General features: G+C 41.1%; 1 protein-coding gene across 8 annotated transcripts in view; it reads left to right on the top strand.

Annotated features, from left to right (window-relative positions):
* Nucleotides 1-22,668, top strand: part of FNDC3B (fibronectin type III domain containing 3B) — a 336,800-nt gene that overhangs the window by 240,997 nt on the left and 73,135 nt on the right. For all 8 annotated transcript variants that reach the window (XM_078069227.1, XM_036075642.2, XM_036075643.2 and 5 more), the window contains 4 exons: nt 7,256-7,407; nt 9,610-9,669; nt 18,253-18,391; nt 21,487-21,540. In XM_078069227.1, the coding sequence (XP_077925353.1) occupies nt 7,256-7,407; nt 9,610-9,669; nt 18,253-18,391; nt 21,487-21,540 (405 nt within the window). The remainder of the gene's footprint in view (nt 1-7,255; nt 7,408-9,609; nt 9,670-18,252; nt 18,392-21,486; nt 21,541-22,668) is intronic.

The raw sequence follows: 22,668 nt of genomic DNA, 5'->3' as shown, positions 1-22,668 counted from the left end.
TGCTTTTCTTTCACCACATAGTAGGTAAACAAAAGGGCCCCTTCCTATTGCTGGTTATTTATAAACTATGAAACAGTGTTGGTATTAATGGAGCATGAAAATATAGAACAGCAGTCTTTCTATTCAGTCATAATCCACCAAAATGTCTTCTCTATTTAGATATTATGAATGCAATTAGGTATTCTTCCCTACGTCCAAGGATACATATCCTCTCCCTCACACCCTCCCCACCACAGGTCCACAGAAGAATTTTCTTTTGGTGATTTCCTTTAACCTCTGTAAATGCAGTAATAATAATTTTTGAAAACCTCAGTGATTCCGACTATTTTTCCAGGTAAATTTCAAAAAGGTATTCAAATACTAGCTGAGAAAAGTAAGTCCAAAATATTGAGTGTAATGGCAAAAAGAAAAATTGGTAGGAATGATGATATTGTGAGGTTTTAAGTTTGACTTTGCCAAATGCTTTGAAATTCAAGTGAAAAATTCAAAATGTTGACTCAGCCTTTCATCTGAGGTGAGAGAGCCAAAGTTCTTTGGCTGTTTTCTGGCCCAGTTGGGAAACCTTGATCCTTCATGTGTTTCAGATACTGAGGCTTTTTAACAGAAGAGTTCACACATGCCTCAGGGTACACAGTTAAGTTTGACTAACCCTAAAAGCGTGAGGAATGTTGGAGGACGGGGCCAGTAGGGAACTTGCAGAGGAGTGGGGCATTGGTGTTGGGTTGTGGAGTCTGTCCTTACTCTGGTAAGGAGCAGGTAGCCATTGTGAGTTTTTGAGCAGAGAAGTTCCATAGTCAGGGCTATACTTTCAAGCTGATCAACCAGTTGACAGATGCACTGGTTTGAGAAGAGGATGAGCGCAGGAAGGCAGGCGTCAGGAATCTGTTACTGTAGTGTGGGTAGAGGCTGTAGGAGGCAGAATTCGGGTGGTGGCCCCAGGCATGGCAAGGAGAGGATGGATACTAGAGCCGTGGAGAGATGTCAGTAAGGTGTTAGAACGTGTCAGATATTTGGTGTCACAGATAGGTGGGCTCTCAGGCTTAGATGCCTCCACTGAGGAGTTGCTTCCTCTGAGAGTCTCCCTGGATGGCTGTCCCTACCCATTAAGTAGGATTCTCCATAGTACTTAGAACCGTTGTTACTCCCCCAGCCTCACTGTGCTCTGCGTGTAGGTATGTCATACATTGTACGCCATTTACTTGTTGCTGGGTCTGTCCGGGTAATCTGTGAGCTCCTCTAGAATGGGCTCGTGTCTGTGTCCTTTGTATATCTTCAGTGCAATTTTTAGACTTACTGAGTTTGTTTCACTAGCAGGGCACCCAGAGAGGTAAACCCAGTGGGCAGTCGCGAGTGTCTGGTAGGTCAGCGCTGTGGAGAGAAGGGGGAACGAGACCTCGATCAGGAGATCACATCGCATGGAGTTACGGTTCAAGAGAGGAGTGGCTGATAGCTTTGGGGCTGGCGGGGGGCGGGGTTGGAGTGGGGGTGGAGCATGGAGAGAGGTTAGAAAACCTTGGGGGACAAAATCATGGGAGAAGCTTACATTTGTGGTACAGCAGAATGAAGAAAACTCCATGAGGAAGACAGGAGTCAGGATCAGAGCGCAAAGGCAGAGCAGCTGGTTAGTTGACAGTCTCAGATCCAGTCACAAAACTTCATAGTCCAGTCTTGCTCTTGTGAACACACACCATGTTTGTCTTGAGTTATTCCTAGTCGTTTCTTGACTGCAGAAGTGACGGAGTTTGTGTTTATTAGGATTATGTGGCTCTAGCAAGATAAGAGCACTATTTAAATGCATTAGTCCTTTCCTTGATTCAGCATTTGTTAAGCACTTAACTCTGTGCTTCTTAGAGCAAGATCAATAGACCAGCTTATATGTAAACAGATATGGCATGAGCTGTAACATTGATGAGATTGTCATCTGAGTGGTCAGAAAGTCCAAAATGGTCTCACTAGGCTAAAGTCAAGGTATTGGCAGGGCTACGTTTTTTTCTGGAGGCTCTGGGGTGAATCTCTTTCCTTATCTTTTCCAGCTGCTTCTAGAGTTTGCCTGCATCCCTCAGTTTGTGGCCCCTTCCATCCTCCTATCTCCCTCTCTGACTTTCCTGCCTCCTCCTTTCACTTAGAAGAACGCTTGCTATTACACTGAGCCCACCCGAATAACCCAGGATAGTCTCTGTCTCACAGGATCCTTAAGTTAATCACATTTGCAGAGTCCCTTTTACCTGGCAGGGCAAAATATTCATAGGCTCCAGGGAATAGGATGTGGACCTATTTTGGGCGTCATTATTTCCCCCCCTGGTCCCCACATAAACCTTGTCTGCCTGGTGATCGCCCCCTTGCCCTTCCCAGCCCAGTTAGTCGTCTTACACATTTTTTTTTCCTCCGTCCCCTCCTCTCCCTCCCTGCCTCTGCTCCCCTGTCTCTGTCTGAAGTTCCTATTCATGATTGTGTCTTATTTATCTTTGTGCCTGATACCTAGCGCTGTCCTTGGCACATCATGAACCCTTAACCTATATTTGCTGAATAAATGTGGGGCCGACTGCAGTGGCTGCAGCTAGGTTCTGGCAAGGGAGACAAATGCCTCAAGGCCTGCCGACATCAGATGCGGCTCGGCCTGCACGGTGGAGTGTGGGGACAGCCGGTGCCAGAGCGCTAGGCGACAGCATGGAAGGGAAGGACCCCTGCTGTGCAGTCTGGCCCTCTGGGCTGTTAACTGTCTCTGTGATCTTGGGTAAGTGACATAAGCTCCCTGAGCCTCGGTTTCCTCACCTTGGAAAGGTAGGAGAATAAATACCGCACGGGACTCTCAGAAGTAAATTATCGTCAGTGTGTAGAGGACTTGGGATGGAGTGTGTCCCGGTGACATAAAGTGCGTCATTATGCTGAAGTGAAACTCCCTGCCCCACTGTGCAATGGCAGGGGGTGGCCTGCTGCTTTCTAGGCAAGATGCGGTTGGCACTTGGTGAATTTGCTTTTTCCTTCCACCACGTCAGATAACCCCTCTCAGTAAGAGGCACATATTTTTCTTTGAGATTCTGTAGATGATTTGTTTTGGGTGTAGAAACAATATTTAGGATTTGTCGATTCTAGCCGTCTTTCTAGGACTTAGGACCCCCTGAATTAAGTAAGTCATTGGCTCTTCAGAAACTCAGATACTATAGAGACCCACATAACTTAGCCATTGAGTAAAAACAGGGTACGCGTTGACGAGGTAATTTGTCCTGAGACTAAGAATTAGGTGCCTTGGGATGCCCAGTCCTAGCCACTGCTAGGTCACAGAAACAAGGTTGCTGTTATTCCACGTTTAGGAAGAAACCTCTATCAGTACGTGCCACCTCCAACCCAGCAAGGTTTAATCAGCTCTGATGGTGGTGCTAGATGTTGTCCCCCACATCCTGCTGGGCTGTTTATTTTCAGGGTGCAAATAAATGTAAGCTGCATTGTTTCCATCCAGTAATGTTTAGCTTGTGGAAACAATTGATTTGTCAGTTCCAGAAGTGAGTAAACTGACCTAAGAGAAACAACCGTCCCTCCAAGAAGCCATTCCTTGAAAAAATAAACAACACTATATCTGAAAAGATTTGAGGTTCTTAGCACTTACGGAATGATAGAAACAGATGATTGTGAAATATAGATTTGAGTGTCTTTTTTTTTTTGAATAATGATCTCTGACCTTTTCCTTTTAAATTTTCCATTGTGTTGTTATTTTTCATGATGGTACTTTTGAAGTGAAGCCAGTATTTCCATGGTGATATTTCCTTAACGTACTCCCTAATTGGATCTGCAGGCCTCCCACATAGTTAACTCCAAAGTCCTGACCAAATTTAGAAGCTACTAACTTAACATAGAAATATTTTACATGGGAGGAATAATTGAGTAACTTTATGAGAATAAATGGTATTTTTGATCCAGATAATATCATTTGCATATGATATAATCTAAGAATTAAGATAGTAAAATTTTACAGAAAAATATTAAAATAACTGAATGAACAGGAGAGAAAGCGGGGGGGACAAAGAGAAAGAGAGCTAAAGACTATTTATCAAATAGCTACCAGATCATGTAGTCTTACTTCCTAATGTGTATGCACATATATATATGCTTTTACCTAGCAGCTGCCCTTGAGTTGGAGTCTGCATTTAATAAACACATAGACAAAAACAATTTCTAATCAGTATGTGATTATTTAGAAATAAATGGTGGTTTTATGAATCCTTCTAGATCCTTCAAAGCAGTTTAATTTCTATGCAGGCTTGCACTGGTAACCTCCACAACAGACCCTTTTACATCTCTGGTGCCAAAGCAAGTGTCAACTTGGGTCTTGTCCAATAATTTTGTAGCTAGAAATCACCACTTTTATCATCATCATGAAGGAGATTGACTTCAATTTGCGGTAGAATAATTAAATGTCAGGAAGTCAGTTTTATGGCTTCTACACTTCTTTTTTTGGATGTCAGCCATGACGACCCTTGTGATAGATTAGCTGCCCCAGTTTAGTTTGGTGGTCCCCGCAGGTGAGAAATCTTCCCCCCAGAGAGAGAGAGAGAGACACTTAGAAGGTGAAACTCGTGTGAGAAGGCTTTCTCCTTGAAGGAGGCCCGAACCAGCCAGAGTTCTAGAGCTCGGATCTCTCGTTAGGGTTATCACCTCCCTGGACACTTGGAGGATGCATCTGGTGCTGAGGATTCCCCTTTACGTGAGGTTCTCTTGAAAGGCACCGGAGAATCGCCTGGCATCATCCTTGAAATGGAAGTGAGTTCCAAGTTCTGCCAGAGACAGCACTCTTTCTCTCAGGATTCCAGTGCTTAAAGAAAGGAGACCAGAGGCCCTGGAGTCTGTGAAAAGGAGGGAGCAGGAGCACAGCAAGGAGTGTTCCATTGGTTCCAGAGTAGTGCTAGTCATCTAGGTGGCATGTCTCTTAGCTCTAGGAAAGAATTCCCAGAAGCCACGGTTGCTGTTCTCTGAAAATGATGGGGCGTTCTCAGAGTGCGCTTCCGAAAGCCTGGCCCATCGGAAGAGCGCCTATCACAGAGCTCTGCGTTCAGTGGACCCTTTGCCGTCTTCAGGCTTGCTCAGGGAATCTGGAGAAGGGGGAGCATTGTGTTAGTCAATGCTTCAAGTGCTATACATCACTATTCCGTTAATAATTCAACCAAGTGTACATTCTTAATAGCTGATGAAAAAGATTTTAAAGGGATGTGAGTTTATGGATCCATGTTCAGTATCTAAAGCGCTAGCGTTTGCCAAGCTGTTTTGAAACGTGATGTTATTTCACACCACCATTCATCAAATCGGTGTTACTCCACACTGTGTTCTTGGAACTGTGCCCAGTAGCCATTTGTCACCTCGGCTGCATGATTTTCTACCTAATCAGCCTTCTTTATAATGTAAACGAAACTCTTCATAGCAAAATATCTGCTAGTAGATAGTCTCTCACGCATCCTTCTCTTTCCACCGGGTTGGTGCTCTTTGAGGCAGAGGTCCTAGGTTAGAAAGTAGCAAAGTCAAAAGCTAAGTTATAGGGGTGTGAGAGGGAATGGTATCCTGAAGGCGTGTTACAGGGCAGGAGGGTACAGGGCAAGAGGAGATGCTAGTCTGGAGCCATAGCAACAAGAGTGGAGTTTGATTCTGTAACAATATCTCAGATTTTTTCAAGAGGTGTGTGATGCTGGTCTACCATCCACGGTGGCGCCTGTGTCAGAAACTCAGACTATCTTACTCCCTTTGGTTTTTGTTTTTCATGCAGCAAACATTTACTAAGCCACCACTCCTCACAGTTGACTAGGACTTGGGTCCTGTCCTTAGGGAGTCCCACAGTCCGGTGGGAAAGGGAGACAAATGCCATAAACATGATTTGCGATAGTAAAGGTAATAGCAAGTTGCTGTAGAACAGAGGGATGATGATAGGTGACACACTTATCTTTCAGGGAAGGTTACTTGGGGATAGTGAGGCCCGGCTGGGGTCGTGAATGATGAGTAGGAGTTTGACTAAAGAATTGGTTAAATATATCATGAGGCTATGTCTATACGGAGCAGAAATGATATGGAGGGATCTCTGCGAAAAATGGAATGAATGACAGACTGGAAAGGGAGATTCGGTACTCATATTCCATGTTACTCATGTTTTTAAATTATTTTGTGTTAAATTTTAATGCTCTGTATAGATCAGATAGTGACAAAAATGGAAGGAAAAAAGGAAACTGAATAATTTACATATCTCTATCCGCAAACTAATAATAATCTACCACCAAACAGTCTTTATGAACATGAAGCTTTAGCATCTACACTAACTCTTGATTTTAATATTTTATTCAGACCGGTATCCAGAGAGCAGCAAAATAACCTTTAGAAACTTAGGATATCAAGTTCTTTTGACTTATTTTAAAGAATTAGACTATGCGTGAGGTTGGGTTTCTCTGGAAACAAGACTCTAAAACAAAGATGGGAGTGCAAACAGTGTATTTGGGAAGGCGGGGGTGCCCCAGGAAGCACCAGTTAGAGCAAGCACCTGGGATGGAAAGGCAGGAAGCCCACGGCAGGGTCTCTTACTGAGCAGCTTACAGCTGGAGGTGGCTGGAGCCCCATCCTGCTGAGAACGGCATGTGGGCGGAGTGCAACATGCCTCAGTGTGGTCCTAAGTAAGGGAAGAAAGTTGCGGTGTTCAAAGGTGCCAGAGTCCTCTGTTCAAATGAAGTCTTACACAGAGGCTACACCAAAAAGAAAAAAGAAAAACAGAGCTGAGAAGAGGTGAAACATCATCTCAGCACCCATTTCAGCCTGGGCCTGGGTCCTCCTCCCCCATCGCTGGGTTCTCCTGGGAACTGAGGTCTTCAAGGAGCCTGGTTTGAGAGGTACTGGCTTTGAAGGCTGGGAGGCCACCAGAAAGTACCTGCAGATATGGCTCCTTCCACGGAATGTGATGGCCATCACTGAGATCATGAGAGTCTCACATTCAACTTTTTACCTTTAAAAAAAATTCCCACGCAAGACTGACGATTTTACTTTCTGGAGGATCGAATGTGAATTATGTTATAAGGACAGGTGTTTCAGGAGCTATTGTGGACATCGGGGCCTGGACAAGAGAGTACAAGAGATGGTTTTTGCATCGTAATTAAAACTGTGTACCTTACATTAACTCCCGAGCCCGTCTTGGGCCACTACTCATCATCACAAAAATGTTACTGCAAGATGTAGTATCTGATGTATATAAAAATGGATTTGGATAATTTTGTCTGTGTTTGTTTTTCCTCAGGTTTCTAATATTCAGGCAAGAGCGGTAGTGCTGTCCTGGGCTCCCCCTGTTGGACTTTCATGTGGACCCCACAGCGGTCTTTCTTTCCCCTACAGCTATGAGGTCGCCTTATCTGACAAAGGACGGGACGGAAAGTACAAGATAATTTACAGGTAGCCTGTATCTCCATGTGTTTTCTCCACTGCCGCACAGTGAAATTGGAGTCATTAAGGAAAATCAGAAACAGGAAAAATTTAGAGGCCTTGCAAACTTTCCTTTAAATAGTTCATTTTAAGAATTAGTGATAATTGCAAGAGTTATTTTTGTCCAGAGTAATTACCAATCAGAAATGACTTTTGTAGAGCTATTTGGTGTTGATGAGCTATCACTTGGTTATGTCAGCTTGTCAGTATAGTACTAAAGAAAAATTTCCATTAACGCCTATCGGGTAAAAAGTGAGCATGACTTTGAGATTTTCTATATGTCAGTCATGCACTTACATGATTGATTACCTCTTTTTAGACCCAGACCATTTTCTAGTCTGTTTTTTTGAAATTCTACATTATGGTTTCCTTCCATTTCATTCTAATTCTTACCGTCCACCCGAGTTTTCTAGCCTGTAGTAAAGATTCCTTGAAAGCATTTCAGCCCAAGGCTTTCTTAAATAAGTTTAGCCCACAAGGTAAGGGATTGTCCCACACCACAGAAACCAGGTCACACCGGCTCACTCCCGGGTGAGGACACTGCGGTGATTCCCCATTTTACTTAGAATAAAATCCTAACTCCTTACTCCAGCTCCCAACCATTTGGTTCTATTCGAGAAGTCCAAATTGGCAAAGAAACACAGAGCACCATTTGCCCCAGCCGCTCCAAGAAACAATGTCTGTCGGGGCCGGATGACTGCTGGTGGTAGAAGCTAACCTCGCATGCCCAGAGGGGCTAGGCCGCTGACAGAAGTGAGGAAAGGAGGAAGGTTGGGGGTGAGGTGTACAGGAGCACTCCTGTCTTCCTCTGAAAGCGGCAACCGCCACTCACCTAAAATAGGTTGTTGCCATAGGGGAATGCAGGCGTAGAGGTGCCGATGTCTTTGGATTTTGTTTTGTTTTGTTTTTTGCCAAGAAATACTGGAAATCTGAATTGGTATGTAAGCCTTCCTAACGTCAGACTCATTCAGCAAATTCAAAGACACATTAAGGGTACAGTGCAGGTCAAACAAGAACTGTAGGCACTGTGTGGACGCTGGCTTACAGTTTGAAACTTTAAAAAACTATTTTGTTTGAAATAATTTCCGACTTATAAAATGTTGCAGAAATAAAGAGATCAAGGAAGTGACCCAGATTTCGCCTATTAGTTACCTTTTTGTCTTCTTTGGTTTACTATTGGAGTTATTCTGTCTCTTATTTTTATCTCCTCCCAACCTGTATTTTTTCCCCATTAGTTGTCTATGGCATGGCCTTTTACTGCTAAATACTTCAGTATACTTCCCAGGAATAAGGATATTTTCTTACATAGCCGCAGTGCAGTTACCAACTTCATGAATGTACATTGATAAAATACTTTGATGTAGTCACCGTCCACATTCCAGGTTTATCAGTTCATTAAATACTGTCTTAGAGCATTTTTCTCCCCCTCTAGGACAGAATCCTGTCCAGGGTCAGATATTACAGTTCGTGGACATATGTCTTTCACCTGTAATTTGGAACACTAACACAGTATTTGTCTTTTGTGGCCCTGACGTTTTTTGAGGAATACAGTCAGATCCCCACCCCTCATCTTTTAAAAACTTTTAATGGAACATTCCTTATTTTATGTTGGCCATTGCCTCATGATTAAGCTGAGTTGCATTTGCAACTTCTGATCATATAAGTGGTTTTGTTTTATGTAAGAGAGACTTGATTTGTATGTGTATATATCAGAGAGGTATTAGTATGGATATGTGAGGGAAGCACACTGAGATTTCTTCAAGAGAGCTGAGAAGTTGAAGCATTTGGGGTTCCTGCCAAGGTGAATCTGAGAGCTACCTTCAGTTGACAGCTGGTATAGTTATTTTACACTTATATTTATCTCTCTATTCAATTTCCTTGCTTATTTGTTTTTATGTATTTACTTTGAAGAACTGATAAGACCTTTTGAAACTTCATTAGTAAGTTAATCTTGCCATTTTCCCGATCTAGGATGACATCATTCAAAAGAATCTAATTTTCTAGTCCAGAAGGGTAATAATACCAGATAGGCAAGTTTATTTCTGGTTTATGGTGGAATCACACACAGGAGTTCTGGAATCATTGCCCTACATGACTATGAGACCCAAATCCCAAACCTGTCTTAACTGTTGAAACTGGTATCATTGACTAATAGATGATTTTTCTTTGCAGTGGAGAAGAATTAGAATGTAACCTGAAAGATCTCAGACCAGCGACTGATTATCATGTGAGGTGAGTTAGGATCTGAGAGACCTGACCTATGTTGGATAATTCAGATTGCTGAAAGAAATCATGTGCTCCTTTTCAAAAGTTTTTGGGTAAGGGCACTTGCCTAACCAAAAGTTGTAATACCTTAGCTCATTGGCCACGCATTAGTGCTGTGCACTTGAGAGCATAGTGATTGGGGAGTACACAGTAAGGCTTCTGGTCATAGAAAAACAGATGATACGCTGAACTGAATTTTTTAAAATGATTTTTAAAATAACTTTCATAGGGATTCCTGGGTGGCTCAGTCGGTTAAGTGTCTGCCTTCAGCTCAAGTCATGATCCCGGGGTTCTGGGATCGAGTCCTGCATCAGGCTCCCTGCTCAGTGGGGAGCCTGCTTCTCCCTCTGCTTGTTGCTCTCTCTCTCTTGCTCTCTGACAAATAAATAAATAAAATATTAAAAAAAAAAATAAGATAACTTTTATAAAGATCTATTGACTATATGGTTTCACATATAATATTTCCTTTCTGTAAAAGAAATGAATACTTTGCCATAGGTGTATCAGTTGTTTGTTAAAGCCCTTTACATATAAACTGTATATTCAGCACAAATGAATAAGTCTTGCCATGTTGCAAGAACACCTTTGGGCCTTAAAAGACAGTAGGTTTTGAAATGAAACAAGTAATGCAAATATCAAATTATCTCTGATAAGAATTAACCCAACTCGGCAAACCAGTGAATCCATATAATCCGATACATAGTCTGATATCGCTATTGTGATTTTTTCTGGGATCTCTGCTGTGACTACTATAAAAGCAGAGCTAGCTAATTTTAGGAAGAAACCCAGCCAACCATAGACTTGTGAAGAGGAGAGTATTACAGGAACTTTTACAGAGCTCATCTAATCATTTTAAGATACATTCACATATCCATTTGCAAATAGACAGGTCTCTGAATGTGATCTGTAACATTTTTTAAATTTAAATTTTAACTTAAAATTTTATTTAATTTATAAGCTGACCAGAAATTGTAATTTTATCTAAAAGAATACACAACAGTGGATTCTGTCTTCATTCTTCATTTATGCATGTGTGCATCAAAGTGTGTAGTACAGTTGCAACATCAAGCACACATTCTTTATTATACTTTCCAAAGGTTCTTTCATGATGGAGTGGAGGGAACATAACCTAACAGGAGGAACATATATTAATTATGAGGCAGCTTGAGTTCTAGTCTGGTTCTGCTGTGAACTGACTATTTTAACCATGCTTAATCACATAGAATCAAGGCCACAATTTTCTCTATAACAAAGGTAGGGAAGTAGGGATGTGTTCAGATTATAATACCTTATTAGCCACATAAGTGTTTAAAACTAAGTTTAAAGCCATATGTAAAAGAGCAGGGTGTTTTATATTCAGTCTCAACATGCTTATCTGCTTGGTTGTTGTATTGCATAGAACTCTGTTGCAACTCTCTCTTCCTGTTTAAATCAAAACATTTGGATTTTGAATCAGTTAGCTTCAGCCCAAGCATATTGAACTTTTCACAGTCTGTACAAACAAAAAAATGGGTGTAATTTGTGAAACTGAGATGATAATAGAAATACTTTATTCTTTCAAACGGTTGATTTAACAACGAACCAGAAAATGTACCACCATATAGGGAGCCATGTAAATGTTCCACGTTAGTCATTGTTAACATATATTTCCTTTTCTCTCCATCTTTTAACAGTTGATTGTTATTGCTTTATAAAGGTTTACTTTATTAATTTCCTGCTCATTCATGAGCTAACAATGTCTTTTTAAAGAACTTAAATGTCTTCGGGAGTCTGCCCTTGATTTGCCATTCAAATCTGTTGTTTCCCTTCATTTCTTTTTAACTCGTCTCACAAAGGGTAAATTCTGATAACATTGGCTCATTGGTTGTTTTTACTGCCACATCTTGTAAGCATCTTGAACTCCCAGGCAGATAAAAGGAATAATCAATGGATGCCCCAAGAGGAATAGGAACATGAGGTAGTTACTCTCTAGAGGCTTTGGATCCAGACTTTCCCCTGACACATCGGGGACCCCACTCTTGTGATATACATCACACCAGTGCAACACCACACACCAGCCTAAGGCACTACCGTTATGTGGTCTCTTTCTCTGCTTGCCAGAGAGTTAGAAAATTCTCCTCTTTTTGGTCATAATCTCTCTTAGTATTTAAAAAAAATTCTCTCCTAATAAAATTGTCTACAGTCCAGATTTTCCTTTTTCCCTGCCTGGTCCCCAGTTCTTATAGATCATTCACTCTCTCACCTTATACAGTCTTTCCTTTTTCAAGCTAGAGAAGAATCGAAGTGCTTGCAACTCCTGCTTAGATTTAGCTTCCACTGCCTTGAATTGCTTTGGTGAGGCAGCGTGACAGTAGGGGACAGAGCTTGGACTTGGGGGTTGATGGCCCAGTCACTTAGTAAGGGTGTGTGCTTAGGCAAGCCATTTAAACTTAAATAACCTTGTTTTCTCATTTATAAAATGAGAATAAGGATACCAGCCTCAGGAAGATGGTGTGAGAACAAATGAAGCATATGTGCAAACCTATTCTAAATCTGTAAAGTGTATAAGTGTTGTTTCTGTTTGTTCTGTTTTGTTTTTCCAAGATGTTGCGGTGTTTCCACGCTCTGACGATAAAAAAGACTTCATGACACAGGTTCAAAGCCTGTGTATGGTTCGACCATATCACTTACTATTTTATTGGGATAAAGATATGTCATACTTGGCACTGAGAAAAAAAAAGCAAAATCTCTTTTTATGATGTAGCTGAGTTAACATTCACAACGTCTTAGTTCCAGGAAGTAAGCTTGTATCAAACACAGTAGACTCAAGTATAATTTTAAATTTAACAGTCACCTCTAATGCCTCAAAAGGCTGGATGGAAATAATTATCTCACTAAGTTTCCGTAATAGAAGCTGCAGAAGAATTCCATTACTGCATGGCTGCAAAATAAGCAATTACATTCATTGCCATTTTTATTTATTTGTGTGTTACCAATTAGAAAGTGTCACCCTGGTGCAAATCTGTAGAGCCAATGATGGAAACGAGAGAGTTCTTTCAGCAGTTCCAAGCAGGCTACCTTCTCCTTCCAGTTCCTAACACTGCACGTTTCGATGAAGGCCTGCAGAAGCCTCCCTGCACCACCTTCAGTAGAGTGAAGGGTTTCTTTTTCATGTCATATACTAAAGTCCTGTCTCGGGCTTCTTTTCTTACATTTCTTGTTGCCTTTGATTTTGCCACTCTGATTCCATCCCCTTCATTCAGATCGTTCCATATCTTCATTCAGTGCTTTTTCCTATTTTCAACTCTTTTTCTCCCTCCTGTTAGTGAGTATTGCCTGAGTTCACCAATCAGATGTACAAACCTTTTTTGGGGGGGGGGGCGTGTGCTTGGGTGGCTCAGTCGTTAAGCGTCTGCCTTCAGCTCAGGTCATGATCCCAGGGTCCTGTGATCGAGCCCCGCATTGGGCTCCCTGCTCCGCGGGGAAGCCTGCTCCTCCCTCTCCTACTCCCCCTGCTTATGTTCCCTCTCTCACTATGTCTCTCTCTGTCAAATAAATAAATAAAATCTTAAAAAAAAACAACAAAAAAACCCCTTTTTTTTAAGTAGCAGTCTCTTGATCACGGATGCTGTCATTGACTGGTGCTTAGCTAGCCTCACTTCCTGGGCAGGATAGCTCGTGACCTCTGCCTGTCAGCCCACTGGGATCGGGAATCCTCCAGACAGTGCTACCGGTCATGCCTCTGTGGCTGTTTAGATTGGCACTTGCCACGCCATTTAGGCCAAATTCCACATGGAAAATTGTATATTGAGACATGTTAGGTTTTAAAGATTTTTTTTCTTACTCATTTTTTGCTATGAGTTTTTGTGTTTAATTTCTGCACATCTAACTATTCAGCCTTTTTTTTTTTTTCTCCTCCTAGTGATTGAGGAAAATAATACTCCTATTATGTTAATTTGAAAAATTTAGGTGTTGGGTCTTGGGTTAGATTCTTACTAAAGTCATCACTTTTATATTTGTTACCAAGTTCTAACACAAATTGCTTTTTGCGTTTTAATGTTGGTTGAATGTTGAAAAGAAATCAATTTGTAATTACCAAAGTGTATTTAATATTCAGTGCTTCCATATAGGGCATTGTATTATTTATTGTATAAAGGCACCAATAGAGAATCTTGTTTGTATGTGTGTGTGAGAGAGAGGAAGACAGAGACAGAAAGATTGTGTGTGGTGTGTGTGTGTGTGTGTGTGTGATTATATGTTGAAGAGGGAGAAATGAGAAAAATCCAGTTCATACATCATACATGAATAACTATTTTATAATACTTGTAATGTAAGTATATAAGTTTATATACATAAACATTTATATTCATTGATTTATACGAGATACACAAAAATACCATATTCCTAATTGGTAGTTTTAGAATTAATACTGACATTGAACTAACCGTTTTATTGTGGAAGTCAAGAACAATGATGGGATAATCAGGAATTTGAGTGATGGAATGGGTAGCAATTTCATGACAAACTTTGAAGCAGTTTTCCAGTCATTGGCATTAACAGTTTGGCAAAGAAATTGTCCAGAAATGCTATCACGTAATAACATTTCTCAGAAAAATTACATGATGAAGTATTTCCAAAAATAGGGTTGACCATCTCAGTACAGAATTATGAAATAGGTGTTATTGACTAGAAACCGTGGCTCCTACCACGTCACAGATATGCTGGAGGAAGTTGGGGGCGAATTTCTGAAATTTTAGGAGCACCTGTTTCATAAGCATTTAGTCAGTATTTAAACTGAAACAAATGTGAAAACCCAACACAAGATTAATCGTATCATTAGAAAAACGTATTCTTCTTGGCTGGGATAAATGCAAAAGGAACTGAACTGTTTGCTGATTTGTTTAACCCAAGAAACTGATCCTCCTTTCACATGATGATACTTAGAGAAACACATCACCATCCTATGAAAGACATTATTACAATGTTCTTAAAAATAAAGTGTCATTTCCAGAGACTTTTCTGTAAAAGTTCCTGCTAAAAAGGGAACAGTTAGTTGCTATCTATTTACTGAACAACTTTAATTGACGGATATAATCGTGGTATACTTAGATATTATGTCAGCTTTTAGATATGATATGCAGCACGTTTACATTGCCATATAAAATGGATCTCATTTCCTTTGTGGACAGACTTTTACAAGTGCAAAGCACTGAGTCCTGATTTAAACTATTACATTCTTTGAGTTGAAAGACAAGAAAAATAACTCCTTGTGGCTTGTACAACTGTCCATCTTCAACGACCTCAAATTTTTATTCTGTCGCCAGGATCTTCTGTTCCTCCCATCAGCAGTCATCCTGCCAACCTGGCTATCAGGAGCTTCAGTCACTCCTGTCTCTCTAGCTTAATAAATGTGGATTTTATGACTCCCAGAATCTCATTAAAGAGCAAGAGTGCACTTGACTGAGTCCAGATCTCCGCAGATAACTCACCACACTCAGCCAGCCCTTTGTAGGCCCTTGTCCCTGCTTCCTTTCCTCTGCTCTATTTGCCATGTAGATTTGGGGGCTGACTGTGTGTGAACATTCAGGACCCAGTCAACCTGAATAGTTGAATTTGTAAACACATGCCCAGTGACTGTGAAGTGAAATTCCTCCTAGGAACCTAAGTGGGTCAAGAGCTGGGTCCAAGGCAGCTGAGAAGCCATCTCCGTGCTGAGGAAACAGCAGGAAGTGGTGAGGACTTGAGCTGGACAGCACCTGCCCCACCTCTCTATCTGGTTACTACCATGCAAGTATGCAGTTTTGTTGGTAGAACTTCTAAGAACTTCTAAGTTTTTCTCTAACTTCTAAGAGAAACCAGAGGTTCATTTTTCTAAACGAGAGATCTCCAGAACTTTAAGTGTTGGCTTGATGTTTAACTTTTTATTTCAGAAAATTTCAGATACAATCAGAAGTAGACAGTAATGGATTCTCATAGACCCATTGCCCAACTTCTCATTTCCTTGCTGCCCCCACCTACTCCTCCTGCCCACACAGCTGTGAAGTCCAGACATCATAATATTTCATCTCTGCACCACATTACCATCATCACATGCCCATCCAAAATAAGCAAAAAGGATAATTCTTTCATGTCTTTAAAATTCAGGGACTGTTTCCATTTCCTCAACTGTCCTAAAAATGAAGGCTTTGTTTCTTCAGTTTGTTGTAATTGAAATTCAGACATGGTCTGAATATTCCGTTCGGCTGGTATCTCATAAATTTCTTTTCATCTGTAGGTTTCCCTCCCTTTCTTTTTTGTCCCTTTGCAATTTATTTGTTGGAATAATTTTTTTTTTTTTTTTTATCCCATAGAATTTTCAGCAGTATGAATTAGGCTGATTGCATCCCTGTTTTGCTTAATATATTCTCTTTGTGTTTCGTGGCAAAGAGGCTTAATCCAATACAGGTTTAGTTTTTCTGGCAAAGGTTTTATAGATAGTGGCATTATCTTTCATTAGGAGTACGTGATGTCTGCTTATCTCTTTCTGTACCGATCATTGCCTATGTCCTTCCATTCATGCATAGGTGGCTGTGATTTTTTTTTTTTCCCCCCCTGGGCCAGATGTAACCCATGAGCCACCAGCTGTAGAATCCAACCAATCTATTAAAATTTAGGCAGGAACCCTGCCCATGTCTGGAATGTTCTGTGATTCATTTTAAGTAACTTAACTCCTAGTGAGCCTGTCCTGATACATGGAAATGATCTTGCCAAAACTACCATTGACTTTTATAATATCATGTGCCTACTTACAGTGAATGCAAAAAGGGACATTTCTTTTCATTAGGTTGGGTGAAGAGATCCTAATAAGTATCCTTTGTTTGGATCAGATGTCGTGGTGGACATAAGGCAAACAGGTCAAATATCCAGTAAATATGCGTCTTATCTTTTAAGATGGAACTAGGCATTAGTACTTTTAACATGCGTGACCTCCATAAATTCTTTGTGATAGACCTTGAGAAAGGACCTTGCAAATCCCATACCTAATTAGGTCCTGTTTTCCATAATGTTGTTATCTCTAGCCATTGTTTATGTTCATTGGGTGGAGTGAGGGGAGATGGATTGTGGGTGTTCAGAGAAGCGTTAATTTGGGGATGAGTAAGGACAGTAGGCAGTAGAGTATAGCGGTTAGATTTCCACGACTGTGTTCAGTTGAGGCAACTTTCTAGCTGTGTAGCTTTGGGAAGCTTACTTCCCCTTTCGATTCTGAGTTTTCTTCTATCTTTAGTGGGACCTCAAGAATTAAGTGTTTGATTTATTTACCAACTCTGATTAGCTTAATCCTTGCATCTCTTTTAGGCAGCAAAAGTTTCTTTGTTGTCTTTTTAAAAGAGTAGATTTTCAAGTTGGATTTTTTTTTTTAATGCTCAATATTAAGGAAAAAATGGAAAAATAGGAAAGAAGATGGTAAAAAATCAACATAACCCTATTTTATGCTATTTGAAAGAAGTATAATTTTATAGTAGTATGTTATATGCTTTTTCTTCATAGCTTCTCTGGAGAAATTGTGCCCATATGTTCAGCATTGAGCCAGGCATTTTAATGGTAGAGTACACAGCTTTAATCTCGGCGCCAGGTGCAAAAGTAAAATGTTCACATGGATAAACTGTACCTGAACATTATGTTTATTGAGTCAGAGATGCACTTGGCAGTAGCAAGCATGTTTCTGTGTGTGAAACATCCATACTTCTACCTAAATATCTGCAGTGTTCGAAACAGTTTAAAGATCCCATTGTTTGTACTTCTCTCTCCAGTTTGTAGACTCTTAGTACTACTTCTTGTCTCTTTTCAGCCAACCCTTAACTCTTCTTTCAGCCTCCTTCCACACAAAGTCAGCTGGAGAGTGGCTTGATGGTTTTACAATGTATATTTAAAGACCAATTTGGGGATAAGGATATTTTTTTCTTTCTTTCTTTCTTTTCTTTTCTTTCTTTCTTTTCTTTCTTTCCTCTCTCTCTCCTTCCCTCTCTCCCTCCCTCCCTTCCTTCCTTCCTTCCTGTTTCTCTCTCTCTTTCTCTCTCTCTCTCTTCCTCCCTCCCTCCCTCCCTTTCCTTCTTTCCCTTTCTTTCTTATTTATTTATTTCAAAGAGAGGGGGTAGGGGAGGACTGGAGGAGCAGAGGGAGAGGGAGAGAGAAACTCAAGCAGACTCTGCGCTCAATCTCAGGACCCATGAGATTGCGACCCGAGCCAAAAGCAGGAGTCGGGAGTCGGGCACTTAACTGACTGCGCCACCCAGGCGCCGCAGGGATATTGTTTCCCAGTCAGTAGACTCTGCCTGCCTTAATTGGGGCAGAGGGTTCTGACCATTGGTGGAAGGAGAGAAGGAGTTGAGGCCCATTCCCTGCTTGGGTCATTATCCCCTGGAGATGCTGGCCATAGTTAGGTCAGGACAAGACCAGTAGGTAAGAGAAAGAGTCATGGTGTGTACTACATAAATTCTGTTCTTCTGTGGAAAGCCCTGGCGCAAACCTGAAATAAAAACCCTGGTCTTCCGCAATGGGCCACCGCCACTGACTGTCTTTGTTTGCTTTCAGGGTATATGCCATGTACAATTCCGTAAAGGGATCCTGCTCCGAGCCCGTTAGCTTCACCACCCATAGCTGTGTACCTGAGTGTCCCTTCCCACCGAAGCTGGCACACAGGAGCAAAAGTTCGCTAACCTTGCAGTGGAAGGTGGGTAGCTGCAAAGTGTCGGGCACAGTCTGACGTCGAGCCATTTGAAACATTTTCATTCAACACTACTCCAGTCTGGTGATGGTGTTTGATTTTCTACATAGTAACTATGTGAAACAAATTATTATGATATTGAAAGTTGTTATGTCTATAAAAACTGGGCAAAGCAGTAGGAGGTGGAAATACAAAGAAGATCTGCAGGGATAAATCTTTTAGGTTCATGAGCAATACGTTATACGTGATATGAATACTTAAGATACCTGAATTGCATCACTTTCTAATGGTTTCATTCATTTCAACAAACGTTTGAACTGAAGACTTTAGTAGAAAGTTTTCATAAAGAAAGGTTTAGAGATAAGTTGGTTTCGGCTCCATTGGCTTCTTTCAGTGGCGACTCTGAAATGTTTAATATTTAAAACTGCCTAGAATGTTAAGTGTTCTAACTACATTAAGACTTAACTAACTTTTACTGATTAGGCCTTAGATCAGTTAGGGTTACTCATTATTCTTTAAAGTCTGAACTGTATAGTAGTTTTCATAAAATACAGTTTACTGGCTACAAGTAACTCTTGCCAAAGAGAGGTCTTTATGGTGTATCATTAGCTTATTAGCCACAGTTGTGTGTTCACAAGAAGATAGATTCTGTTATCAATCTCTACAGTAATTATTTCTCTTTGTTTATATTTTAAATGCAGTTTAAGATGTGAAATTTCTAGAGATAGAGATAAAGAGTTACGGTGTTTGGGGAATAGGCTAATGTGTGAAAGAAGTAACATGGCTAGGGAGATCTTGTATTGGTGAAGACATACTTTGTCCTTTGGTTCCCAGTGCAGGAGGTTGAATTTATGCAGGGCATTCATAAAGGCCTTTGAGAGCCGTCGTTAGCAATGAAGCCCGGGCTTCTGGAGACCCCTCTCATGTGGGCAGCTGCGTTCTCATAGCCACTGGCCGACATGGCGTGTGTTACTTGGCAAAGGCAAAGTTTAGACTGGCTTAGAATCTGAACTATTTTATTTTCCTTCCTGGCTTCCAGGGATAATCCAGGTCAGTGATTCCCTACCTTTTCAGAGTTGTAACACCCAACTGGTCATCATAAGTCCTTGGAGATACGCATCCATTTTAAAACATGGTCTCTATTTGTGCATGTACATACATGAACATTATCTTTTTTAAAGGAAAGAATTAAAATTCATTTTGTTTGGAAAATATAAGAAATCTTCTTAAGATTACCAGAGGGACCCTGGGGTCTTATAAACCTAAAGTTGGGAATCACTGATACATACTCAGCTTAAAACCTGGATGAAATCCAGGTCTTAGGCAGACCAGCGTCTTCAAGAAAAAGGTTACTTATTAGGAGGAAAATAGTTCACATTTTCTTTCTCCTTTTGTAAATCAGAAACATACTCTTATTCCATGAAGTCAAGTACAAACTTAAAAGTTCTGGATTCAGTTCATTTTTCATTAAATGTCCTTAAAACGGATTTCCTAATCACAGTGTACCGGCTTGGGGCCCGAGGACAGGGGGACAGGGCTATGACTGCCCACCTGTGCTTGAACCCACAAACACACAGAGAGTCAAGATCTTCTCACTTCTTGTTAGTCAGCAGTAGGAGATAGGGCAATATAAAAACCAAAGTCAGTGCTCCCACGCTCAAGGAATTAAGAACTCGGTGGTGGGGCAGGATATCCTAGAAGAAACTACTGAAAGAACAGTTTCTCTAGAGAAATTTATAAACATCATAAACATAGTTTTTATCTTAGAAATGGAGTCGCATCTAAAACTTCGATTGTGTCCATTATTTAGAACTTCATATATATCCCTGTCTCCCAAAATGAGCCCACAACCCTGAGATTACAGTTCAGTAGAACATAGAGCACTCCCCTGAAATCTGGGTCTGAGACTCAGGGGTGATGTGACCCAGACGGTGAAAGGAGGGAGAAGAGTTTCTTGATAAATTTAACTAGTATTTACTGAGCCCTTGATGATTTATTAGTCACAAAAATAAAACAACAGCTGTTGTTCCCCAAGTGCTTCCTGAGTTGCCCAGTAGTTGAGTAGGTGATTTATATATATTCTCCCAATTACTTATCACATCATTTATTCTCGGAACATGAAATTAAACAATGATATCAAGTGACTAACAAAAGACCACACTTGACAAACGGCTGAACTGGGCTTTAGGTGCAGTTCTGGGGACCCGGCTGCCTTTTGCTAGGGGCTGGAAAGTGCAGTTTGTGGGGCTCCTGCTCCTTCCTGGGGGGCGGTGGTCAGGCCCAGACACATTTGTGCAGTGGGGAGACCTGGTCTAGTCCTCATTCGAGCTGCCTCCTCCCTCCCTCCATCTTACTACCCTCGTCCAGTGAGGGAAACCATGGCAGCACCCCCTTCTAGCGGGGCTAACCCTGCAAAGCACTCTTCTCCAAAGTTCTCCACTCCCCTTCCCGTTGCCCAATGCCCATTTTCTCAGTGAAGTAGATCTCCGCCTGCTTTTAAGAGGAAAGCAAAAGATGAGACTTCTTTTTGCTAACATGCAGAGAGCTAATTGCTCCTGGTAATCTCCCAGGGGATCTCCCTTTTTTTCTCTCGCTCTCTTTTTTTTTTTTAAAGGAAAATCTCAGTGGCACAGAAGGCTTTCTAATCTTAAGCACTTAAAAAAAAACAAAACTGTGTGGAGGAAGTTACAAAAAACATATACTCTTAACCCTGAACCTGGCTGAGTCAGATTTACCCACCGGACTCCAAGCAGCATCTACATTTCTCAGCCGCCTTTTTTCTCCCCCTGTTCCTAAAGTGCCTCTTGAAAGTCTTATCCCCAGAGGAAGTAGGGCACCATGTGGGTGTAAAGAGGGGAAAGCAGGTTTGGCTCTTTGTGGGGTATGATTTATTAGTAGTGGGGCTTTCTCTACATTTGAATTGTATTAAAATTCATTTGTGATAATGTTTCCCAGGGAAACGCAGGAGCCACCAGGGTTACCCGCCCGAGGGGACAGCACAGGGCTAGCGTGGGTAGTGTATTTGAACCAAGTGGAGGGCTCCTAGGTTTTGTCTGTGAACTGCTTTCCCTAATCTCATTTTACTGTTTTTCTTTTTTTAGGCACCAATTGATAATGGTTCAAAAATCACCAACTACCTTTTAGAATGGGATGAGGTAAGCATATTTTCATATCCATCCATCTAAAACACCATTTCAAAAATAAAATTGCTGAACAAATACCATTTTATTCTTTTTTAAGATGTGCTAAACACATGGAAAAAAAGAACGTAAGTAGTGAAAAATTTAAACCTATAGTATTGACTGTGGAAAAGGGAGACGGGCTAAAGTAGTGTAATGAATTGTATTAAATTGCATTAAATGTATTTACTTGGCTTATTTGCAAGAAATGCTGCAGAAAGAAAAGGCAGGGTCTTATCTCTTGTGGAGTCCCTAGTGCCTAGCCAGCCATCAATTTGTATTAAGGATCGACTGCTTTGTTATCTTGACTGCTCAGGGCCATTCTGCATAGATGGTTTTGATAAGGTAAACCACAGTGTGGCTTGGGAAGCATAATTTGTTTCTTCTTTTTGAAGCCATGGATGTATTTTGCTGTTGCCCTGTTGAGCGGTCTCTGTGGGAAAGTTGGAGCCCTGCCTGGAGGCCTCACTCTCCCAAAGGCATGTGTGATCACCCTGTGGACTAGACCGTCCTATAAACAGGCACCCCCTTGGCTGCTTCTGTCACCAGAGGCCCTAAGACGGTATCCATGGTGAAGTCTCCTTATTGTCGAGCCCACTCTGTGCTGAATGGTGACCCTGTGCATTTCTGGCCTTGCTAACACTACCCACAGAATCTCAGGCAGGAAATAACTGGATGCAAAAAGAAGCCTTTCGTTTCTAAAAAGGAACTGTACTTTTTGTTCTGTAGATTTTAATTCTGTTCGCTCATTTACCCTCGCTCTATTCTATCTTTCTGTGAGTGAGCAAGTAGACGAAGGATTTCGAGAATAGGAAATGTGGAATTGGAGAAATGCAAGTTAACTAGTCTTTGTGACTTAAATTTAGGGGGATTTTAAAGATTGAGAATTCAGGCTTAGGCAAAAAGTGACTTGTTGAGTGTGGAAAAAATATTTTCACCAAATGTAAAATGAAATTGGACGAAACTCTCACAATGAAATTTTGATGTGAAAAAGGGGGCCCTTCATCGCTTTCTGCATTAGTGTGTTTTCCCATCTGGGTTGCATCTGAAAGCTGGAGTTCCAAATTACCCAAGACAACGATCTATTGTTCCGGGGATCCTTGC

This window comes from Halichoerus grypus, chromosome 1, assembly GCF_964656455.1.
Source record: "Halichoerus grypus chromosome 1, mHalGry1.hap1.1, whole genome shotgun sequence".
Classification (NCBI taxonomy): Eukaryota; Metazoa; Chordata; class Mammalia; order Carnivora; family Phocidae; genus Halichoerus; species Halichoerus grypus.
This window is presented reverse-complemented; position numbering and strand designations above follow the sequence as displayed.